General features: G+C 42.3%; 1 protein-coding gene across 1 annotated transcript in view; it reads right to left on the bottom strand.

Annotated features, from left to right (window-relative positions):
• Positions 1 to 24450, bottom strand: part of atp2a3 (ATPase sarcoplasmic/endoplasmic reticulum Ca2+ transporting 3) — a 52636-nt gene that overhangs the window by 7737 nt on the left and 20449 nt on the right. The window contains exons 6-18 of the mRNA XM_061802728.1: positions 19868 to 19948; positions 19512 to 19597; positions 17884 to 18348; positions 11254 to 11342; positions 10504 to 10606; positions 9595 to 9726; positions 8324 to 8440; positions 8039 to 8257; positions 7421 to 7756; positions 5725 to 5945; positions 5451 to 5653; positions 4198 to 4283; positions 1313 to 1446 (exon numbers count right to left, since the gene is read on the bottom strand). Of these exons, the coding sequence (XP_061658712.1) occupies positions 1313 to 1446; positions 4198 to 4283; positions 5451 to 5653; positions 5725 to 5945; positions 7421 to 7756; positions 8039 to 8257; positions 8324 to 8440; positions 9595 to 9726; positions 10504 to 10606; positions 11254 to 11342; positions 17884 to 18348; positions 19512 to 19597; positions 19868 to 19948 (2272 nt within the window). The remainder of the gene's footprint in view (positions 1 to 1312; positions 1447 to 4197; positions 4284 to 5450; positions 5654 to 5724; positions 5946 to 7420; positions 7757 to 8038; positions 8258 to 8323; positions 8441 to 9594; positions 9727 to 10503; positions 10607 to 11253; positions 11343 to 17883; positions 18349 to 19511; positions 19598 to 19867; positions 19949 to 24450) is intronic.

The following is a 24450-nucleotide window of genomic DNA, read 5'->3' as shown; positions in this document are numbered from 1 at the left end:
TTGATACTATAAGTAAGGTGGTGCTTTCTTAATTTCTTTAGAAGTTGTCATTTGCGACGTGAAGATTCACCCATCAGAAACATTATTATAATTAATTGTATATTAATATTAATTACGGTACCATTTTCCTGCCATTTAATGGCATTCCACGCATAGTACCGTTGAAAGTATTTGCCCATTTTCCAAAACATTACCTCATTTTATGATGGTCACAAAAATTAATCAAATACCGAAGTTAACCCAAGTAAACATAAAATGCTCATTTCAAAAGGTGATTTGATTCATGAAAAAACTATTCATAGCTACCTAGACCTATGTGAAGTAGTAATTCCCCTCCCCCCTTGTAAAATCATAAATTAATTGTGGTTTATTAAATTTTTGGGAAAGATGAGTTGAGTGTTATGGACCGCACAATCACATCCGATTACCACGAGACCTCTTCAATAAACTCTGGCGAAATTATAAAGCTGCAACAAAATAGCACCATCCAAGGAAATTCATGAATGGAAAGTAAATGACATCTATAAGTCTTGAAAAGTTCTAAAACAATTTTGAAAGCTTTAGGACTCCAGGGAACCACGGTGAGAACATTTATCCACATATGAATAAAACATGGAAGAGTGGTGAATCTTCCCAGGGGTGGCCGACCAACAAAAATGACAAAAATGACAAAAAAATACAAATACCACTCCCCCCCCCCCCACACACAGGAGCTTTCAACTTTTTTTTTTTTTTTAATTTGGTCAATTTTCAATTTGATTTTCTAAAAACTGCATTGTATGTTTACATGGGTTATCTTTTTTGATATTTACATTTGTTTCATGATATTAAAGTGGGGAAACTGTGAGGGAAAAAAAGAAAAAGGTGCAAATACTTTTTGACAACAGTTTTTTTTTTTTCTGATTGTCTTGGCCTGGGATGTATTGCATGTTATTTGATTAGTCAGGCCATTATTTTTATGTGCCTCTTCCAAGATTCTTTCCAAAAAAAAAAAAAAGACAATACGGCTTGTTTCAACGAAGAGTGACACCAACGAAAAAAGAAAAAAAAAACCTTCATACTCTGTCTTTACAAACTTCCATAACTGTCTTCCAAAAATCTAACCAAAACACTATCACATTGTTTGTTCATCAGTTCATAATTTTTTTATGAGTGTGTTGTTCTGGCAAGGAAATCATGTGGTTATGCCTCTGGCGGATGTATAATGCTTTCGCAAAGGAGTGGCGCCGTGCCGGATGATAGAGTCTCTTCAATTACAGCTGTGTTGACTGTTGACATTTAAGTCTGACATTCAAAAATGATGACGACTGACCTGTTGAGCGCGTTGAACATTTCGATGGTGACAAGCACAGACAGGGCCATGGTGGTGGGGTAGCGGGATTCAAACACCTCGCAATCTATTCCCTGAAACACTGGGTTCTCCTCAGTGCATTGCATGAAGTGTCTCTGTGGAGAGATACACAAACAAGGTGAAGTGTGTGTGTGAGTGTGAGTGTGTGTGTGTGGGGGGGGGGGTCACACAAAAACAGGATGACACTGTGATCTGCTTGATGTTATCGGATGCAGCTCAAAGCATATAAGGAGGTGGCTACTCATTAATGGGGCACCACTAGATGGTACTGTTTATCTTTTCACTCTAGTATGTATTTTATCGATCCACCCAGTCACCCATTGTCTTCTGTTTATTTGGGGTTTGGTTGTGTGGACAATAGCCTTCGAGAAAAGTATAGAATTCCCTCTCCGACCAACTTTAGAAAACTCTTCCGGGGTGATCCCGAAGTATTCCCATGCCAGTGGGGCGATAGTCTCTACAGGGGGTCCTGGGTAATCTTGCCAGCCTTCTACAAGACAGGATGTGCCCCAGAACACCTAAGCAGGGAGATGTCCAGGAAGCAACCTACCTAGATAAACAAACCACCTCATCTGGCTCCTCTCAATAGAGAAACAACAGCCCTGCTCTAAGCCCCCCTCAGACGACCATTCTGCTCACTCTACATCTAAGGGAGAGACAGGACTGTGGAGAAAACTCATTATGGCTGTTTATATCCATGATCTTGCTCTATTGGTCTCCACCACAGAGGTCATTTCCACAAGTTAGTGTGGGAACATAGAGTGACCGGTAAAGTGGGAGCCTCGCTCACCATCAGCAAAAAGCAGAGACGTAAAAGTCGGGCTAGTAAATCAGACCCCCTTATCACCTCATCTGAGCAGCCTTATTGCCATAAATGTCAACTAAATGTGGATATCAATTGTACAAGGACGACCAGTCAGTATCAGATGTCCAGTAGCCCATAATCCAGCCCCCCCCCTCAAAAAAAAAAAAAAAAAAAAAAGACACCGTTAAACACCTTCTCCAAGTCCACAAAGTACATGTAGGCTGATTAGCCGATCTCCCATGCACCCGCTAGGACCCTGTTGAAGATGCAGAGCTGGTCTACTGTTCAACGACCGAGACAAAAACCACACTGATACGTCTGAATCTGGGACTTGACTTCCCGACATTCACTCCCATCCAAGACCCCTGAATACACCTGACAAGGTAAACTAAGGAGTGTGATCCTCCTGTAGTTGGAACACACCCTACCCATCTTCCTTTTTTTTGAAAAGATCACCACCAAAGTTAGCTAATCCAGAGGCAATATCCCCAATGTCCATGCCATGTTTGAGAGGGATGTCAGCCAAGACCCCACAGCTTCCAAAACCTTTATGAAGTCCATACATATTTTATCCACTCCCAAAATCCTATAGGTGATCTCAACAATAGAGATGGGAGAGCACAGCTCAGAGTCCCCAGAGTATGATTTCTTATAAGACATGAAAGTGGAATAGAGGAGGTCTGAGACATAATCACCTCACTGACTCACAAGATCCTGAGGTCAGCAGCACCTGTCCCCACCATATCACAACATACTGCAGTGTTCATTGTACTACACTGCTTTGCCCTTCTGAAACACTGGACCCTGAACCAGAATGTCGTCAAAGCTTCCTCTCCACGGCCCCACCAAACTAATTTAGTCCCCGAGTTTATGCCTCAGCGATAACCAAAGTGGAATTCTGCTTGGGCTGCCAGTCCAATCAGCTGCCTTCGGCGATCATACCTTCAAAAAAGACTGATCTGACTACTTCAACTTGACGGAATCTCTCACCACCAGTGTACACCAGTGGGTTCAGAGAAAGATGAAAGGACAGGCATGGACCACCTTACAGGCACATCCCCAGTCATCCACCTCAACATTGGAGGCACGAGTCCTGGCCCACTCGGAGTTAATGTCCCCCGCCCCTCCCGGGACATTATTTAAGATCTGCTGGAAGTGTTTCTCAGATATGGACAGGAGATCTGCTTTTCATTGATCGGGCTTAGTGAAAATGTTGGCTCTTTGAAACAGTTTGAAAGGAGTGAGGGAGATGAGTGGCAGGGAGGTAGCGAAAATTGATGGTGAGCTCATTCAAACCCCAGTAGTTGATACAAGGTCTAATAGTTTTCTCCTTTTTGATGACAAAGAACCCTGCCCGGGCTGGAGATGAGGAAGGCCTCTTCATAACCTCTCTGTCGGGAGGACATAGTGTGTAGAGGCGGCCATCGAGAAGGATTTGCTGCGAAGGAAGGTGATGGAGTCATCACAGGGTCCTCGTGGGGGCAGTGCTGCGGCGGCGTCTTTGTTAAAGACCTGGCAAAAACCATGCTAATCTGGGGAAAAACTGGAGGCATCCCTGAAAGCAGGCATTAGTCTATGAGTGGAATGGCGACGAGACATTCTTTAGGCAGGTAGGGTGACAGACCGTTCCCTACCCATGAATGGATTCAGTCTCCCATTTGATGTGAGGATTTGGGGAGTGGAGCGAAGGATAAACCAGGATAAGAGGCAAAACTGGATGATCTCATGGTAATTGCCAGACAAGATCAGGAAACCGCTGCTGCTTTTAAATTGGCTGGATAGTGAGCCGCAGCTGGGCACTGCAGGTGTGAGTGGTTGGCTAAGGAGCTGAGGTGGGTTTGAGTTGAGGGTCGGGGAGGTCGTCGTTTCCATAGAAGGCAATGCAAGGACTCTGAAATTAACTCGGAACTTGTATTTCTCAATCAATTTTCATGAGGATTACTGTTTTGGCTGTGACAAAGCATATGTTATCAATACACAACATTTGGATATCCCGTTGAACATTCAAAAATCTGTGAAGAAAATTCAGTTTGTGACTCACCAGCTGATAAAAAGACACTTGTGGGCCTTCTTCATCAAACAGGTACCACCACGTGGCTGCACTAACTGTCCCAAGGCCCACATAGCCTAAGAAAAACAAAACAATTTACAGCAATTATCAGATAGCTTTTAATTCGGCTACAGCTACTGCATTTAAAAAAAATAATAATAATTCCTTTTTTTTTTTTTTTTAAATCAAACTTGGATTTATCATTGTTTTTTTTCTAAGTGTCAATATAAGTACAACATAATTGCTATGTTTGAAACAAAAATAAATAAAAGGTGGGAGTGCGTCTGTGTTCGACGGTGTGTCTATGAGTCATACACATGCGGCCTCAACAAGTTAAAATGTTTTCATTATCAAGCACACTTTTTTCCCCTCCCACATTGCGGTTCATTGTAATAAAAACCAGAACAACTGTCCCAGTCGTATACGAGTCAGGGTTAGTGCTGGCTCACCTGTATCGAACAACCAGTCTCTGAAACACATGCATATTATTATTATTATATACAGTGTGCCCTTGCCTATCAGCTGCCACACATATTTGAGGATTTTGGTCTCCTTTACTGTATTTTCACGATCGATAAATTTTCTTCTAAAAAGACGAGGCGCCACATGAGACATGGCATTTTACAATGTGGTGCACCTTTATATGCACACTGAGTTCCAACATTTGCAAATGTTGTTGGGTAATTTGCTTGACTAGTACACTTAAATACACTGGTGACACTCTTAGCAGGCATGCCAGTACATATTTTACCATGTATGTAAGCTACCGTGTGATGACGCTCACAAGGCAGTGAGGAACAATTGCATTTCACCTGTGTAAGCAGAAGAAGCTTAAGATTGTCTTACACACTGCCTGTGTAGGGAGGTCACTACTGACGATGTTGTACACACTCACAGTGTCAAATGAAACTACATTTATCACACCACAGAAAACAGAATGGCATAAGAAAATAATAAAACGAAAAAATAATGACTCAAGAAACGATTGACAAAACAAGCACTTTAAATGCTATTTACATGCTCGCAGCATGCTTTGCGGCACGATGGCGGTCCACAGTGCTGTAGCAGCATGGTGGGAGTGCCGCAAAGCATGCAGGGAGCATGTAAATAGCATTTAAAGTGCATGTATCGCGACAATTATTTTGTCTCTATATATATTTTATATACACGCACACAAATTGTGACAAAAGCATAACATCTCGTTTAAGGCAAGCTCTGGAAAGAAGGCCAGTGACGCACAGTACCTCCAATGGCCAGGTAGCGGAAGAAAAGCCATCCTGAGATGAGAGGTTCTTTGGGATTACGTGGAGGTTTGTCCATGATGTCCAAGTCAGGGGGGTTGAAGCCCAGGGCGGTGGCAGGCAGACCATCAGTCACCAGATTAACCCACAATAACTGGACTGGTATCAAAGCTTCAGGGAGACCCAGAATGGCCGTCAGGAAAATGCTACAGAGGAACGGGCAAACATCAGAAAAATGAAGATGACTGTGGTGTCTGAGTGTATCTTTCTTCCTCACCACACAACTTCGCCCACGTTGGAGGAGATAAGGTATCTGATGAACTGCTTCATGTTGTTGTAGATGGCTCTGCCCTCCTCCACAGCAGACACAATGGTGGAGAAGTTGTCATCAGAAAGTACCATCTCAGAGGCTGATTTGGCCACTGCTGTACCCGAGCCCATGGCAATGCCAATCTCTGCTTTCTTCAAGGCGGGGGCATCATTCACACCATCTCCAGTCTATTACAAGAAAAAGTGATTTTACCATCACTGAAGTTCTTGTGCAGTTCGGAGTTGCCCTTAGCTCTCAGGAACTTATGGAGAAGTGTTCCTTACATTTTGATTTTATGTTTATCCCGCAATCCTTGTGAGGATAACCGGCTCAGATCATGGATGGATAGATGTTTATATGCATCTACTCAAGACAAAATATGCTGTGAATGGCTGGTGATTAGTACAGAGTCAACTGATCTAGGCTCCAGCTCATCTGTGACCTAAAGACCACAGGCAGTACTGAAAATGGATGGATGGAGTCAATATCTATATCTATATATCTATATGTGTGTGTGTGTGTTACATTAATCAACGCTCAGCATTGCCTCAGGCAAAAAGTTACATACAAGTACGGACTAGATCAGGGATTAATGTACGATCCTAGTTTATTCCTAGGGTTTCCCCCATTAATGGCAATTATTTATCTTTGAAAAATGAACAGGTATGTTTAGAAGAGTCTTGTTTCAGATTCTGTCAGGGTTAAGCAAAAAACTGAGCAAAACACCGGAGTGAGTGTGACAGCTAAATGGTAATATTGCTGTCTCGCTGACAACCTCCTCGAGAACACCCGTCCTATAGTCTCCTTCAAATCCGAATGACAGCTCCCGTTCTGAGACAGATAGGAAGCAACGGAGCAGGGAAAAAGATGACAGCTTGTGATGGTCTTAGAGAGCCGCTTCGGAGGAGGACTGCAACATGTCCCGCCCGCATCACTGAACTCTTGTCAGGCTTTCAATTCCTAATGCATTTCTGGAGGGAGCATAAAATGGACATTCCTGTCTGGCAACTGGCAAGGGAGATATCTTGTGGTACATTTATGCTGTCAGATAAGTATGGGATCCAGTATATCAGATCACTATAGTGGAATGAAGAAGGGAAAGCACCGTTGGTAAATGGTGTGACTTCCTACCAGCATGACACACGAAGAGATATGTGGCACACGAATCAAATATCAACAATGAGTTCCCTCCAGCCTTTTGCGAGTTTGGACATACTGAGTTCTGTTGTTAGGGCGGCTAAATATTTTTAAAATGCAATTTTAAAGTCACAATTAAGGGGAATATTTTAATATATGGTATGTATACATGAAAACCCCTTTTAAGCCATAAATATCAAACAAGGCATAAATATAAAAAAAGTGAACATCCAATTTGTAGCTTTGTTTTGCAGTCCCCTGAGACCCTCATACAACTAGGACCACCTGTATATTATTATTGACCTTTTTTATTCGTTAAGCAAAAATGATCTTCTTGATAAACAAGACTGCTAACACTGGGCTTTAATGAGCTTACCATTGTGGTAGGCACCTGAGCTGCAGGCTGCCAAAAGTAGAACTAATCCAGAACCTGTGTTTTCATTGCTTTTGCCACTGTAAATAACTGAACTGAACTAAACATCACTCAGAGGACATGCCCCACAGTCATTGCCTTCATTCCGCTCACCATGGCAGTGATCTCGTCAAAGGACTGAAGGTATCCAACAATCTTAGACTTGTGAGCTGGCTCCACACGCGCGAAACATCGCGCAGATTTCACTGCTTCTTTCTGGGCTTCGGGGGACAGATCATCAAACTCCCGGCCGGTGTAAGCCTTTCCGGTCACGTCCTCGTCCTCGCCGAAGATGCCAATGCGCCTGCAGATGGCCACCGCTGTGCCCTTGTTGTCCCCCGTGATCATGATCACACGAATCCCTGCCTCATTGCACAGCTTCACCGAGCCTATGACCTCCTTCCTTGGGGGGTCCAGCATGCCCACGCAGCCAATGAAAGTGAGGCTCAACTAAATGGAAACAGAAGCAAGATAACAGATGACCCAAGCTGCTTTTTGTTCAAAATATCGTTTCAATTGTGATGTTTTGAAAAGAATGACCAAATAACTGCCCAGGCCGATGGATTATTGCAACTTGTAATTAAAATCATTGAATTCCAACAATAAGCACATTTGACAAAACTGTTATCTTAGTAATTAGCTTTAATTGAGTGAAATTGGTTAGCCACAGATTGCTTTCATTGTCAAACCCTAACGTAAAGGTAGTTTCAATCCAACAAACGTTCAACCTACCTCATAGTCTACAAACTTGCTGGAATTCTCCAAATCCATGTCTTCTTTGCGTGGCGGGTTGTCACGCGTGGCCAGAGCGAGACAGCGCAGGGTGTCCCTGCCTGTCCCCCAGTCGCGGACCTTGGCCATGAGCTGGTCACGCAATGCGGGTGTCAGCGCCACCTTGCCCGTTCCCACACGCATGTACTGACATCGCTCAATCACGCTCTCTGGAGCACCCTGTTGACACATTGGAAAGTCACGGTAAGGACGAGCAAATTCAGGAATCATTTTATTCTATTGTACCTTGATAAACATCTTGCTCTGAGAGCCAGGCTTGACTGGCGTGCAGTAGACTGACATGGACTTGCGGTCACGAGAGAACTCCAACGTGAACTCCTTCTTCATCAGCTGCCTAATCACCTGACGGAGCAACGGGCAAAATGGAATGGCAGCAATAAAAAAAATAAAAAATACTACTGCTACTACTAATAAGTTTAGGGACAGTGAGAAAATGCCTATCAACCTGTAAAATGTATGTATGACCTGTAAAATGACCAACAGATTTTTTTTTTGGATCATGAAGCAAAGAAGGACTCTAATTCAAATCAGTCTTACACTCAGATTCAGAGACTTCAACGGACCTGACATGCACGGAGGAAGAAGGTGTAGCCCTCACCCAAAGCATGAGAAGAAAATGCAATCCCCACTCCGGAGGGCCAGGGCAGAGATTTGAACCAGGACCTCTCAAGTCTGATGCAAATGTGAGTACCACTAGTTCACCACGCGACTAAAATGATTTTTTTTTTTTTTTCCAAAAGAATGATCTAATTGGAGTGCTGCTATGTTATGTTAGCATCAATTCAGGTTCTACCAGTAGATGTCCTTCTAGATTGCACTCTATAATGGTTATGATGACGAGGCACTTTAAAACAGGTTTTATATACTGTAAGTTCTCTTCTACACGCCTTGGATTTTCTGAAAAATTCACATCTAAATTGTGAACTGCACAATGTCCCTGCATGGTAAATACTTCCATGTCGCACAAGATGTTTGTACTGACATTGTCATGCATCATCTCGCGATGTAAATGCGAACACAATTTCGACACTATGGCAGCTTTGCTCCGTTCAAAAAGCAGAGCCAGCTTAGTGCCAGGTGTTTGTTACGCTACGGCTCCGAAGCAGGTGTTTTGGGGCATCTCTGTGTAAAGGAGGCTTAAGAAACTGAAAATTTATCCATTTTGTCACGCTGGCGACAATACAGGTGTAAAACATGATCTTCCTAAAGTTACAAAAATAAGAGAAATTTTTACCTGTCTATATTGTAGAAGTTCTTTGAGTGTTTTTTGAAAGTAAAATATAATTATTGTTATTAATACATTTTGAAAAGCAAACTATTACATAAATGCTAACAAAAAATATTTAAAGCTGGATAGTCACTTGACCAATTTTCAGACTTTTCAGAGAAGCTCACCGAGTCCGATCAAATTTGGGTATAAAAAGGTGATTTCAGTTTGCTATTTCTCATTCTAATCACATTCTAGCTGAGAGTGTCCAACACGTCATGAGGCTCACCGAGTTGCAGGCCCCAGCACGCTCCACCTTGCCGAGTCCTGAAAGGTCCGTTTTGAAGACGTTCATCTTCTCCACCAAGGTGGTAAGCGCAGTCTCTGTGGCTTCACCTACTTTCTCGTACACCCCTCTGGCCTGAGAAAAAAAACAGGCACGCACGGAGATGAGAAACGGATTGCCGTTTGTTTGAAGTTTAAGAAAAAAAAAAAATTGTAATGACACTAATTAGTAGCACCGCTTCGTGAGTTAGAAAAGGATTGCTTTGGTCACAGTGACCTTCCTTCACGCATTGCTCTCAATTACATGGCCTAAATGCAGGATCCACAATAATTCACCCACTCTCTTTGTTTGCAGAACATTGCCAAGGACAATATTCAGATGATATTCACCCCTTTGGTGAGTCATACTTGCAAAGTCTCTTTAAAAGGTGCTGCAAAGTGGCGTAGGGAAGAGGAGGCACTAATGGCCAATCATTTGTTTGTGTGACAGGACAAAAGCAATAAAGCTCCTCGTCCCCCACCCCCCGACCCCCCTTCCAGTCCTCAGCTGCTGCTCTTTTCTGCTTGGGCTCCCACTCAGGTGCTTCATCACATAAAAACATATTAAAGCGGTGGCAAAAACATCCGTTCACAAGCACAGGAACAGTTAGCTGGAGAGGATACGTGCAATTTAAGTAGGCCTCTTTAGTCAGTGTGGTTACCAAGATACCGTGGCAATGACAACGAGGTGAGAAAAGCGATTCCAAGTATTCAGATAAAATTAGCTCTTTGAAAAAAAAAAAAAAGGGTGTGGGGGCGAGGGGGACACGAAGCAAAACTACAAAATGTTGTCTGTGTTGCTTTCACTAGTTGTATGGCAACAGGACTATATTTGGTCTGGATGTGGTGTATGCGTGCGTGTGTTTTTAATGACCTCATTGTAGTCCAATGAGGAGTCATTGCACATGGAACACACAGTGGCCAGCTCCAAAAGTCCATCATAGTCTCCACACTCGACTGACCGGTCTCCTTTCAGTCTGGAGGAGAAAACAGACCGAAAATGATGCACGATTCGAAAAAGACAAGGGGAAACACTTGGCACTCATTAATATTTATGACCGAGGAAGAATTACAGCTGTTTAGCATTGCAGGGTCGTGGTGCAAAACAATAGTCGTGTCGCGCCAAAAAAAAAAAAAAAAAAAAAAGCCGTTTTGGTGCATGTGGGAGATTGAAAAAGAACGTCTATGTTTCTCGGGCAAGTGGCGCTGGTTGCATGACGACCATGTAACCCTTCCCAGTGGAAACGCAGCCGTCGCTTGCTCAGCTCCCACACGATAACCCACACTGTGCTGTTATGAAAGCGTTGAATCACATTCTCAACTGTCCAGCTAAACAAACAACACACAATGACTTGAACATCCTCTAGTGCCGTATGGAAGTACATGACTATTTAAAGCACATGAAGAAACGATAAATGACGTGCATTTTACATGTTTTAATCGAACACAGCATCCAAGAAATAACACAGAACTCACAGAACTGATACTGATACACTGATAGTTACAGACTTCAGCACGTTGTTTTTTTTTTTTTTTTTGCGGTATAGTATGTGGTGAGCAAAGATACACTTCATTCAACCTGGCTCAAATTCACTTGTAGTCAATTAAGGTATGACCGACTTACATTTGCCCTTCAGGTGCATAAGTGGATCCGGTTATGGAGAACTCATGCAGGGTGCAGCTTGAATCCTGCACTTTGTCTATCACAAACATCTGGAGAGGAGGAAAAAGAACGTAATTAGCTGAGCAGTCAGAGTTCATGCGTTTATGTGAAAACATGCTGCTTTTTCATCAGAAAAAATTAGTCACAAGTCTGCATGGAATGGACCTAATTTTTAACCACAAAGGAAGCCCCTGCTACTTTGAATATGACAGATACAAATGGTGTGCCAAAAAAAAAAAAAAAACACTTTGAATTGATAGTCATAGATATGAAGGTAAATAAGTCAGAGACAAATCCATTATTCCATCCACCTTCAATCTCAGCAAACTCTGAATCTGACTTCAACACCAGCCAGTCTGAGGGCACTTGTAGGTAATTCACACTCACACCTTTTTTTGTTTTTTTTTTTTTTTTGGGGGGGGAGGGGGGTAGCGGGAAGATTTTTGTCAGTTAAACTATAGTTGTTTCAAAGATGGCGAAACAAAACGGCCTCTGGCCATCATTACCTGGCCCACCCATGAGGAAGTACACTACATGGATTTAGTTTTTAATTAAAAACTTTTGGAATATCGTATACTCTTGTTCAAATGATGTTCATAAATGTTCCAAAGGATGATCCAATCTAATTAAACTTAATTTGACCCAGTACAGCAAATCCACTGCCCCTGAAATGAGCAGTTTGGAATTCAGGCCAAAATATTAGAGGAAAATAACCCTCTTAAGTTGAACAAAATCACAATTCACATCAGGATGATGAGCATATGATTTTGGTTATTTTAAAACAGGGAAAAGTCTCAATGAGGGTCTTTAAGTGCAGAACAAGGACAACGAAACAGAAGAAGCCAGAATGTTTTAAATGGTTTTACATTGTATCGGGGTTAAGTTTAAAAAAAGTATGATACATGAAGTAAAACTTGAAGGCAAATCACATGTTATTCATTTGTAATTCATAACTTTTTGGGGTTTTTTTTTGGGGGGGGGTGGGGATACACACACTGTCCAGGAAAAGATTTTCTTTGACCTGAGAGAATCCACATTTAATTTAGTTCCCACACAAATCACTCCCAATATATTTTTATGTAAACTAAAGGCTGCCCCCCCCAAAAAAAATAGCCTTGCCTGTCGATTTAGATTAAAAAAAAAAAAAAAAGATGACATGAAAGTGCACTGTGTCGACAAAGTAACATCACCAGTGTTGAAGACCGATGACTGTTGGAGAAAGTCCATAAAAATCCTTGAGTCACATCTTTGATTTCCACCTGCTTACAATTTCCAAACATGTGGGGGAGGCACTCATCATGTAACGCCTCATCAGTCACTCACACACACAAGCATACTTTTGTGCAACGTAGATCAAGTCAAGGAAAGCAGGACACTTTCGTGCATTAGTTTTAGTTGGGCTTCTGACTTTCTCGAAGCTTCAGCCTCAAAACAACGACATTACGCTCGGTAGCTTGATTGGCAAAGCACTTGTAGTGCGAGCATGCACTGCATGAGTAATACTGAAATGGTCATCTACACAGGGAGTTTTGGATGAATCTGAGTCTCTTTTTCTTTAAACCGGTTTGGTAACGGAGATCAACACACAATCCATACTTACAACCCCCAAAACATAAATCATTGAGAAACGGTACGATTGGGCTAAAATTGGTTTGGTTTTTCCAAATGGGTCGTGTGCTTAATTTGGTCACTCGCTGTTGTATATTTTAGTTTCGAAGCAGTAACGAACCTATGGAAATGAGAGCTCAGAGTATCTAATTGGACCGGGGTACGGATTTAAACGCGCGTTCAACATGACTTCATCCCAACTTGCAGGCTATCCCTGGAGAAAGTTGGCATCACATTTTACTGGAAGAATTAAAAACACAATGTGAACTTGTCCTCTGTATGCATTTATGCAAAGAGAAACAGTCAGTGGACTTTATCATTTGAACGCATGAATATGTCTTCTTTGAAATGTTATTGCAATATTTCAATGGGCTAGAGGAACTGGGCCGACCTGACACAGTTGAGACTTAATCTTAAAGGAAACTACTTTATTGCATCTTGAAACAGCTGGTCGGATAAAAGCTAAAGACATGGATGGTATGTCATAGGATGCTCACGTTTGAAATATTTTCACCTTTTTTTGACTTTTCAGAATGCTCCAACAGATCAGTGACTTTACACAAAGCGCACGCAAAGCAGGGAGAGAAAATATAATACGGTTGCTCCTTCATCCACTTTCTCCTCAATATCTGATTGGCTCCGGTCTCCACGGTAACAAGGCACAGTGTGATCGGTGTGACTCAGTGGTAGTGGCACAAGATTGGATTCGTCTCCTCTACTCACTTTAGCTAAGCTTGTGCTGCGATGATGAGTGGGGTAACACTTACACCCCCCCCCCAAAAAAAAAAATTGCTAATGATTGTCTGTTGGTGAAAAGCTACAGTATGTATTTTAAACGATAACTCATTAAGTGACATCCTTTGCAAACTTGTGTCACTGACTGAGCCAAAATGTTGTCGAGTATAACAGCGTACTTGCCAAAAATGGAATAGGAAGTCTTGGAGCAGCCATTTTGTGTACATACTTTGATAAATGACTACTGAGGAAATGAGCCCCCAGTCAGAAGCAGATATGCCGGACAGATAAAGTATGTTAAATGTCAAATGTGGTTACGTAGCATTTTGAGGATTCACCACGATAAAGGCCGCAAAGGAAGGGTTATCATTGCTAGCGCGGACAATTATTGTTATCGTTACTATTGGATACATTTGAAAGAGGCAGCACTGGAGAGTGATGTGATTTTAGATTATTTTTAACGTGGACGAGGAATGTCACAAGATTGGAAAAATGAAGGCATTTTGCAGTGTTTTCTCTGTTGGAGTGTAATTGTGTACCTTATGTGTTGACTTTGTTTATTTGACTATCTGCAGCACTTTGAGGAGCACAAAATTGTGCGACCGATAGGCCGATCCCAAACCCGGATAAATGCAAAGGGTTGCGTCAGGAAGGGCATCCGGCGTAAAACTGTGCCAAATATATGAGCGTTCATCAAACAAATTCCATGTCTGTTGGACTGTAGTTTTTATGTTCATATATTAAATCGAAGGTAAGAAACCGCTAGTGAGATTTTTATTCAAACGACTTGAAAAATAGTGAAACCTCTACAAAGAAATGGCTTGAGTTGTTTTTGCAGAATACTTAAGGGCCACTGTCATGAAATGCATGATTTTTACTATGTTATTAATGAAAAAACATCAGCCGACATGGACCCATGCGTTTTTTCACCACAAAACGTGATTTTGACATATACACCTTTTTGTAACTCCCGCCATGAAAATCCTCTCGAGGGATTTGTTTTCGAGAAGAAGCAGGAAGCGACGTACATGGTAGGACCGCCCTCAAGCGGACTCGTTTGTTTCTATTAGTTTTACCACCGGGAAGGTAGCTCGTTGTTCCTTCGTGTTAGCCAAAATGCCAGCTGGTCGCATTGCTGAACATTGCTTGAACACTCGGGAGGATGGATTTACCCTTCACAAGTTTGCAAGAAACCCGGTTTATCGTGAAAAATGGTGCAGGTGGTTACAGGTGCAATGGACGAGAGCTTTGTGAGTTCCAAATGACAGGTGTGTATACAGCTACTAAAAAAAAAAAAATAATAATAATAATAGTTTGGGGCGGACCGCGTAATCGGTCTCTCATAATGCAAAAAAAGAGCCGCGTACGTGCTAACTGACTAAAGGCGTGCTAAATGTGTCGATGTGCGCGTCGGACGGCGTCGGGCTCGCCTTCGAAGGCTGCTGCGTTGCCTCGCCAGCAAAGGCTGGCGCGTCGGCTCGTGGACGGCGGCTGCTCTGAACAACGCTGCCAACAATGCTGCACTCAGCCGCTAGCCACGACAACGCCGTAAAGCGCCCCGTCTCGACAGTGTTGTTCATCGTGGATGGCGGCAGCTATGAGCAATGTCGTAAAGCGGCCCGGGTCGGCACCAGGATAAGCCACCTCGGCGCCGAAAATGAGCTACCCCAGCCGACAAGGACGGCAGCCGGGGTGGCTCGTCGCAGCTGCGGAAGTGCATCGGACAGGGAGGCGATTTGGCTGCGATCTCATATCATCTGAATATGGCTTGAAACAATAGAGTAATATTGTCCCAGGAACTTCACTCGGTTGTGTGATGTTCTCTTCTTCGAAAAGAGCTTCCGTGTCAGAAGGGGTGGGTTTGTCTCCCATAGTTAGTGTCCACCGCGTGTTTTCAATGGCAAATGTCCCGGGGTGACGTCACGGACAGGGGATGCAGCCAATATGACGACCACTTGGATGTCGTCGAATGACACTTCCGCAACTTTGCGCATGGATGATGCGCTTTCTGCTCATATTTATTTTTTCGTATAGACATGGAAGTGAATAATGTTATATGTATTTTTCATTACAATATCTATTTTAGAATGTTTAAAGGGATGACACTTGACCTTTAACAGCTATGCCAGTTACAAAAGTGTTACTCCAAAATGCTACCATTTTCAGTATGGACCAAAGTATCGTGTTACTTTTGCCGGGACTGTAATTAGACTACAGTTACTTCTTCAAATCTTTACTAGTTTATAATCAGTGTTGGTTAATTGATTGTTTATGACACGATGCACAGTGGCGGTTAGTGTAAGTGGCTTGGTAACTAACCGACTGACTTCCAAGGTGGATACAAGACTTGCATTCATGCCTTGAGGATGTAATAAAACTTTTATTGCCACTGCCATCATGATTTGAAGATTTTGGTGACAACATTTAGCTAGATAAGTGCGCCAACTTGTCAGAAAGCATTTTCAGCTTGACACAGTCGTCGCATAATGTTGTGGACAGATGGTATGAGTATACACCCTTGTTCTCGGTCAGGGAGAAGGGAGGGTCAATATTTGTCAATGTCAGCTGGGTTAAGTCTTTCTGTGCCTGGGAGGGTTTAAAGGTTTGCGGTGAGGTCACTCCTACACATCCGCCAAGTTTGAGGGAACTCCCTGCAGTTCCACTTTCATCACACATACGCACTGCACACGATCTTGCTCTTGGGGGCTTGTGTGTGCCGAGGTGCATATACAGAGTGAAAAACAGTTAACATTAGTATTTTCTGCTCCACATGAATGTGGTCTAAATCTTATTATTGCTAAAACCAAGACAACCAGCACTTACATTAACACTGGTACGTGTAAATCTATATTCAGGCCATGGGGTGCAGTGCTCTACTAACTCTGCTTTCTTATTTTCAATGCACATTGTTTTCCTTTTAATGCAAAGTAATAATGCAAAATGAAATGTCTGCCTCTTTCCAAAAATATTTACAATGAAGTTTCTGTCTGTACACTTGCCATTTGACATTTTCATTGACAATTAGTTATTCAGACTGGAATACATTTTGCACGATAAATTTTACTTAGCAACAAGTGGCTTGAAAGGAGCAGGGGGGAAATGGGAATAATGCTCTAATCCTGTTTCTGCGGGAAACTGAAAAATTTGAGAAAAGCAAATTGAAACTGAAGGGTCAACTAAAGGTGAGGATACATCCTCAATGCAGTGGGTCAAATGATTTTTTTTGTTAACTGAACAGAAGGATTGTACACTATGGTAAAGTGTGAGCAGTTGAGTCATCACAGCAATGTGTAGCTATGTCCAACAATCCAGAAACTAATGTAAATCTTGAAAAACATTTTCCGCTCTCATTGCGAACACTTTGCATGTCCACCAGAAAGGGACTAAGGATAAAATACGCTGGAAAACAAGAAATATGAACTGTGCCCATATGTATGAACAATTTAAAATTTCCCATAATTTCCCCCAGTGAAAACGTTTCCTCTAATTAAATTGTTGGCATTGGCATACATGAATCCTTCTTTTTTTATTGGCATGTTGGGTGTGTGCGTTCATCTGGGATGACGCGCTGTGGCGACCCCGGAAGGGACAAGCCGAAAGAAACTTACTTACTGGGTGTTTAATAATAATTTGCTGGATATTTGAAATGGCAATAGTTTTGTTGCTGTGCTGGTCAGTAATGGAGTCGGACTTCCAGATTTCCATGCAAGCAACGTGGGACCACTTCCCACCCAGTAAAGGTGTGAATGTGAGTGTGAATGCTTTTCTATCTCTATATGTGACTTGTGATTGACTGTCAACCAGTTTAAGTTGCATTGTGGGATACGTTCAGCCCCCTCCTAACACTCAACAGGACAAGCAGTATAGAAAACTGATGGATGGATGCTGTGGTACTACAGTATGATAGTGACCAATATTCATCCTACTATGCAAATGTAGGTACCTTATGGAGCCACTAAGTATGAAAAAAAAAAAATGTATTAGATAAGTGTTTGAACTCCACCACCCCCCACACACACACTGATAGACTGAAAGACCAAAAATTTTAGTCTCTTGGGAGAAAATAGTAGCATAACGTATAAATTGAAAGCTATTGTTTCAATTTAGGTTCATTTCAAAAGGTTTGTTTTTCACAGTCATAACGGTCCTTCGAGGGAAACGTCGTCTGTCAGTAAAAATTAGTTTGTCACATTTGGTACACTACAAAATCCCAAATCAATCACAGCATATTTTAGAATTGGCACTTACTCGACAAACAGACATTTGGTTGGTGGTGAGGGTCCCCGTCTTGTCAGAGCAGATGACAGAGGTGCAACCCAGGGTCTCCACTGAGGGCAGACTGCGCACGATGGCATTCTTTTTGGCCATGCGACGGGTCCCGAGGGCCAGGCAGGTGGTGATGACTGCGGGCAGGCCTTCGGGGATGGCAGCCACAGCCAAGGCCACTGCGATCTTAAAGTAATAGATGGCTCCCCGCACCCAGGAATCGCCATGGACGGGGTCTCCGAAATGGCCGATGTTGATCACCCACACCGCCACGCAGATGAGGGAGATGACCTTGGAGAGCTGCTCGCCGAACTCATCCAACTTCTGCTGCAGCGGAGTCTTATCCTGTTCTGTCGACGCCATCTGATTGCGGATTTTGCCAATTTCCGTGGCAACGCCAGTGGCCACGACCACGCCTATTGCTCGACCGGCTGCAATGTTTGTGCCCTATGGAAAACAAAATGAGTGTTGGTGGAAGGTTGCTCCCCACCCCCCCTTTTTTTTTAATTTATAAATCAGTTCGTCAGGTAAGTAAGTCAGTAAGCATAAACACGTGATTTTTTTTTTTTGTAACAAGACAATATTATTTGTGGCATTTGGCATCATTCTGGAATTGCATTTTCCCTTTATCTACTTCCATGTAGGCAGAATGGCTTTAATTCACACTCAATTAGTGCATGAATAAGACTACGGACGGTTGTCTGTCTCTATATGTACCCAGTGATTGACTGGTGACCAATCTAAGGTGGAGTGGGCCATTCACCCTAAATTGGCTCAGATAACAAAAACAAACAAAAAAAAAATAATCAATTGATAGATGGCATCATTCTGCCCATTTACAAAAAAACATGATGCAAACATCTGCGCAGAAAAAAAAAAAATCTTCAATAGCTAGCTACGATCATGACGGACAGTGGAATTCGGTAAGTTTTCACACTCACATTCACACTGCCACTGAGTTCCAAGTCTGGCAAGTGGACCGTTACCAATACCGTCAGTATGTAATCACTACAGTCGACAGCTAAATCTAAGTTATCCGTCTTGTGATAGAAAATAGATGGAAGTAAAGCAAGAGTCAAATACTGCATACACCAGGGTACATCTTGCCTTTAGAGTGTAAATAAACATATAACAATCAAAACTGTAGAAAGCGATCTCTGTCGAGATAAGAGCGGAAAATGACCTGTTGAGCTCCGCATAGATGTGTCAGATTCACCACCGAACTGCTGGAAATCACACCTTTCTTCAAGTTAATGCTTGTTGAACACGTGTGTAATGCATATCTCTGGATTGTGACATTCTAAATCTTAATCCCACTTGACGACCAATTAGAACAACTTCATGTTGTCGCCTTTTAGAACAAGCAGCCTTTCTAACGTTGGAGCGGGGGAGGGGGGTGAATGAGAGCCATGACGACAGATAGTTGACATTTGGTCTGTTTTTGACAGATGGAGAGGGATTCCCCCTCCCCCCCCCCCTTAAATCCATCTTCCGGTGCACTTTTGAACAAACCTTTCCACTTTTGGGATTATAAATCTCAAATTATTTCCGTACACAAGTTGGGGTCAGAGCATAAGATGTACTGTGAATAATTCATTTGTTGTGCTCACAGAAAACAACATGTTCTTCTTGTCTTGATTGACAGCCCTGGGGTCAGGCACTGGGTCGGTGTGTTTGATGATGGACACAGACTCCCCTGAAGAAAAGATTCCACAGCAATAAATATGTAAAATGAAACAATGAATTAAATATAGAGTGTGAGATCCACAAAAACAGCATTTGCTGGCATGGGAAAACTAAATACTGTACATTCGAGCAGACGAAAGGTCTAATGGTGCCACATGGGCTGAATCCATTTCCAATTTTGAATACATAAAGTACACAGGAGGAGACAACTCGGAATGAGACAAAATAGCCAAATAAAATAAACCACTGTGTGTAAAAACAATAACCGAGAAAACGTTACCTGTGAGGATGGATTGGTCCACTCTCAATGTGGTGGACTTAATAGATGTCACCCTGATGTCTGCTGGAACTTTGTCACCGACTGAAAGGAAAAGGCAAGCATTTTACGCAACAGGAAATGGAGCATACGGAATAGTTTGCAGATTTTAGGCCAATACGATAAACCACCATCATGAAATTGTTTTCGCGTACAATGTAGATGTTTGGGTGATTTATTTGCACTTAGGTAGGACAGCAGATGCTAATTACATTATAATGGGAAAAAGATAAATGACACTTCAAAACTCAGAGGCTAATGCAGTGTTTTTCTTTTTCAACACCCACCCCCCACCCCTTTTTTTTGGGGGGGGGGGGTTTGAATCATTTTCAGCCCCATCACACACACACACACACACACAATTTTTCAAAAGACAAATAGGCTTACCAGTAGTTTGCAATAATCAATAATCATTGCAGTGGTCACTTTTATAATTGAAAAATTATGCCGGTGAGTTTATCAAGCCACCAAGAATTCAAAATAAAATTGGCAAAATTTAGCATCTTCCATAATTTCATCAGCATTTCAGTGGCCGGTGTGGGCTTGTGTGCTTGGTAGTAAAACTTGCTCCATCTTCTGGATGTAAACTAATAATGAAAAGGTGTTTGTGGTAGTCGCCCCCCCTACCCGCATCATAACACCCAAGGGGGCACGCCCCTCAGTTTGAAAACCACTGAGCTAATGCAATATACTCTTCCTTTTAGCAATCTATCCATCTTCTACACTGCCTATCCTCACTAGGGTTGCAGGCATGCTAAACCTATCCCATGGGCATGAGGCAAGGTACACCCTGAATTGGTCGCCAGCCAATCGCAGGGCACATATAAACAAAGAACCACTCACACCTACATTCAATTTAGAGTCTCTAGTAAACCTACCACACATATTCTGGAAACGGGAGAAAACCTACACTGGCACGGGAAGAACATGCAAACCCAACACAGGCAGGGCCGGATTTGAACATGGGTCCTCAGAACTGTGAGGCAAATGTGCTATCCAGTTGATCACTGTGGCACCTTTATCTTGTTTTTTTTTTTTTTTTTTTTTTAATTATTATTATTATTATTTTTTTTTTTAGAAAGCATTGTTAATGAGCTGCCAGTGCTTCAAAACGTTAATCATTGACTTCATTGAGCTGAAATCTGTCTCTGAGGAGTAAACAAAAACAGTGAGGAAAAAAATACAGAGCAACTGTTTCGCCTCTCAGTGTGGCACCTATGGGAGATCGAGACAAAGCGAGAGGTTGGGGTAGTGGTGGGGAGGGCAATGTAGATTGTGTTTGTGTGGGAGTTGGCCAAGGCCGGACTGGCCGAGGGCAGGAGAAGAACGCCTACCCTCGTACCTCCTCTGCTCTATCAGAATCTCACTGCAAGGCACATTTGTCATACTGTAAAAGGGATATTACAAACAACCTGCGAGTACCTGCAATGTAATCAACTATACCTTAATATAATCATAATTATGCTTAATTGACAATGTCAAGTAGTAACAATGTAATTATATGGTCATTACTGTCGATGGTATATCATTAACTCTTTGCAGGCTCAGTGCATACTTTTATAAGTAATAGTTCCTATAAAAAGAAATTCTTGTTCTTTGTTCTTTGTATTGAATGTCCGACAAAAAAATCCTCGTGTTTTTACACACTTGGCCAATAAAACTGATTCTGAATTTTACCAATTTAAAAACAAATACTCATATCACAGATTATTCACTCTACTATGGAATTTTGTGGTGGTTGTTACTTTCCATACATTCTATGACTGTATGTAGCAATAAGAACGAGCCAGGGGGAACGTGTCATGGCCAGAACACGAGGCTGAACCCAAAATTCACAAGTCACGAGACCTGGTACAGTTCGGGAAAAGTCTTTATTCAGTCCAAGGTCGAAACGCAGGCAGGCAGTCCAAAAGAGCAGCAGTACCAAAATCAGCAGGCGAGAAGGCAGGGTCATTAACGAGGCAGGGTTCGGTACACAGAGTAGCAAGGACGTAGACAAAGGGTTGCGGGAACCTGACATACTAGTATAATGATGTGGCAAAGACCAGACCGCACGCGTCCGTGGCAATATATACAGTACGTGAGACCTAATCACTAAGATGAGACGGAGGTGCGCACATCTGCTGATTGGAGCAGGTCCACGCCGGATCAGGGACAGACACACCCACCAGTCGAAAAAAGCAGCCTGAGTACAACGTGGACACCTGCAAAGTACAGCTGCCTAAGTAACAGTACTCCAAGTCTAAAGTAAACATGGTTAGCAAATTCAATATAGCCCACTACCACCGCTAGTTACAACAAACTATAATCTACAACGTGTGGTTCGGATGCTGTGGCTGCTGAACAAATCTTTGTAAAATACACTAAAGAACGAGCACATTTACTGACTAGTGGCCTTTAGTGGCTAACACTTAAGCCTGTTAAACAGCTGGACAACTGTAGATCCTCATTCACACGTTCAATTTCACAGATACTACGCTGTACAAAATGATGGCAAACGCAAGGGGACCAAACTAATACTTGCTCATATATTTATGTGCTGCATGATGCTTTAAAATTTAGATGAATAATACAAATCAGTTTTATGGCTGGGACTTTGCAAATTATGTCAATTGCAGTGGTTGATTTGGAAAATAACCCCTGCAATGAGCAAGGCATTAGTGTATTTGAATTGCCTTTTTAATGCATTGAACTATGTTGCATGACTTAGATGATTTTTTTTCTTCCTAACTTGTGACACTCTTTCCACTTGTATATGACATTTCACCAGTGAGACAAAACTGCACACTAGTTGAGGTCAGTGCACTACTAGCACTAGTAGTGAAGGGCTAAATGTTTTCTGGTACAATTTTAAAATGGCACTAGTAGTATTAGCAGAATGCGAAAGTCAGCAACTGCACAGTTTTGGCTCATTAGTAGTTCTACTAGTGCACCTTAGTGTGCTGCAGTCTTAATTGTGAAGACATAGTGTACTAGTACATGGACAATTGAGCGCACTCGTAGGATATTGAATAAATGCTCAACCCTCCACCGTATCACCACCACTACCTGCAAACTACACCCACAATAACAAACACTGACTGTGAACTCAAACTGAACATGATCATCTTTCTAAAGACAAGCTTGCAATCTTTTAATAACATTATTCAAGTGTACCGAATGAGGTGTGTAACGGTAGCGCAGAAAAACTAATGAGAAGTTCAGCTAGTTCAGCTCGGCCTCTGCGTTTGACACAAGGGGACTGTCAGAATCTAACGTTTGCATAATAAATTGGCAGTGTAAATGTGACTTGCTGCAGGCAGAAGCCCAGCGCAGGTTTCCATCGCTTCAGATCTTCTGTAAACTCTCACACAGTCCCGACACCGAGACCACTCCAGTCACTCCATTAAAAACCTCAAGGAAAGTTCCAGCAGAGGCGCAAAGCGCAAGTGTGTCATAACGGCGGTCGCCATCGCCAGCGGCGTACCTACAAAAGGGCAAGAGCCCTGCAGGGGTGGAAACTTATGTAAATATATTTATTACACTGTATTTTCTCTCCTCTGAGGCCTTTGTGGTAAAACAGTGTCCTTTTCCAATAGCGCCATCCAGTTTATTTTACCCTCCTCACTTGAAGTTCCAGTGGAACCACCTCTGGGCAATCTGAGGTAGAGGAAAATCCTGGAAGTTCAATGAAGTCGAGGAGGAAACAGATTTATTTTCTTTGTCAACGTACCCAGCCGTGTTTATGCGAGAGGGGCTTCAAATGGGGCCTTTGGTCAGAAGTGCCAAGATATCTTGTTACTGGATGGATCACACTTTCTAACTCAATTTGGTACATAGCATATTATACGCGTATTGCACTTCTGTTCAAATTTAAATCATCAGCTTCTAAATAAATGTGGACAAACGGTTATTAAAAAAAAAAAAAAAAAAAAAACTCCAAAAGCTTATAAAAGTTGGAATTCAACAAAACATGATGCCTAAAAAGACATAAAACACTCATACTCCAAACTCAATGTCCAAACTGCTGCCAACAAAAAGTGAGTACAGAAGAATCCCGTTTAGGCCAAATAGCTCCCCTAAAGAAAAAAAAAAAAAGAAAAAAAAAAAAATCCTACCTCCACCACTCAATACTGCTTTCGTGACTCATTACAAGGTCTCGTGTATGAATGGGGAGCAGGTGTGTTGAATGTTGTTATCATCGCACTCATAACAGTCAGTGGAGATTCAATGTGTCACCTCTTTGCAAAGAACTCTCCAAGGATCTGGTACAAAAGACGTTGTTGACACTTTGGGCCCAATTTGGACATTTTCACTTCGAGTTATACTCACTTTTGCTATCAGCGGTTTAGACAATTGCTGCAAAATGTACACGGACTACTTTACAGTGGAGCAAAGTGTGATTTGTTTGGTTTTGTCCGATGAATGTAGTAAAGAGTAAACACAGTAGTAGTAGCAGATCATAGTAAAATACACTGGCCACCAAAAAGTGCTTTAATGGACAGCCCCTCCCCCTTATTCGGCATTTGCATCATTTCATGTGAATTGCACATGGATGGGGGTTGGGC

Source organism: Syngnathoides biaculeatus, chromosome 18, assembly GCF_019802595.1.
Source record: "Syngnathoides biaculeatus isolate LvHL_M chromosome 18, ASM1980259v1, whole genome shotgun sequence".
Lineage (NCBI taxonomy): Eukaryota > Metazoa > Chordata > Actinopteri > Syngnathiformes > Syngnathidae > Syngnathoides > Syngnathoides biaculeatus.
This window is presented reverse-complemented; position numbering and strand designations above follow the sequence as displayed.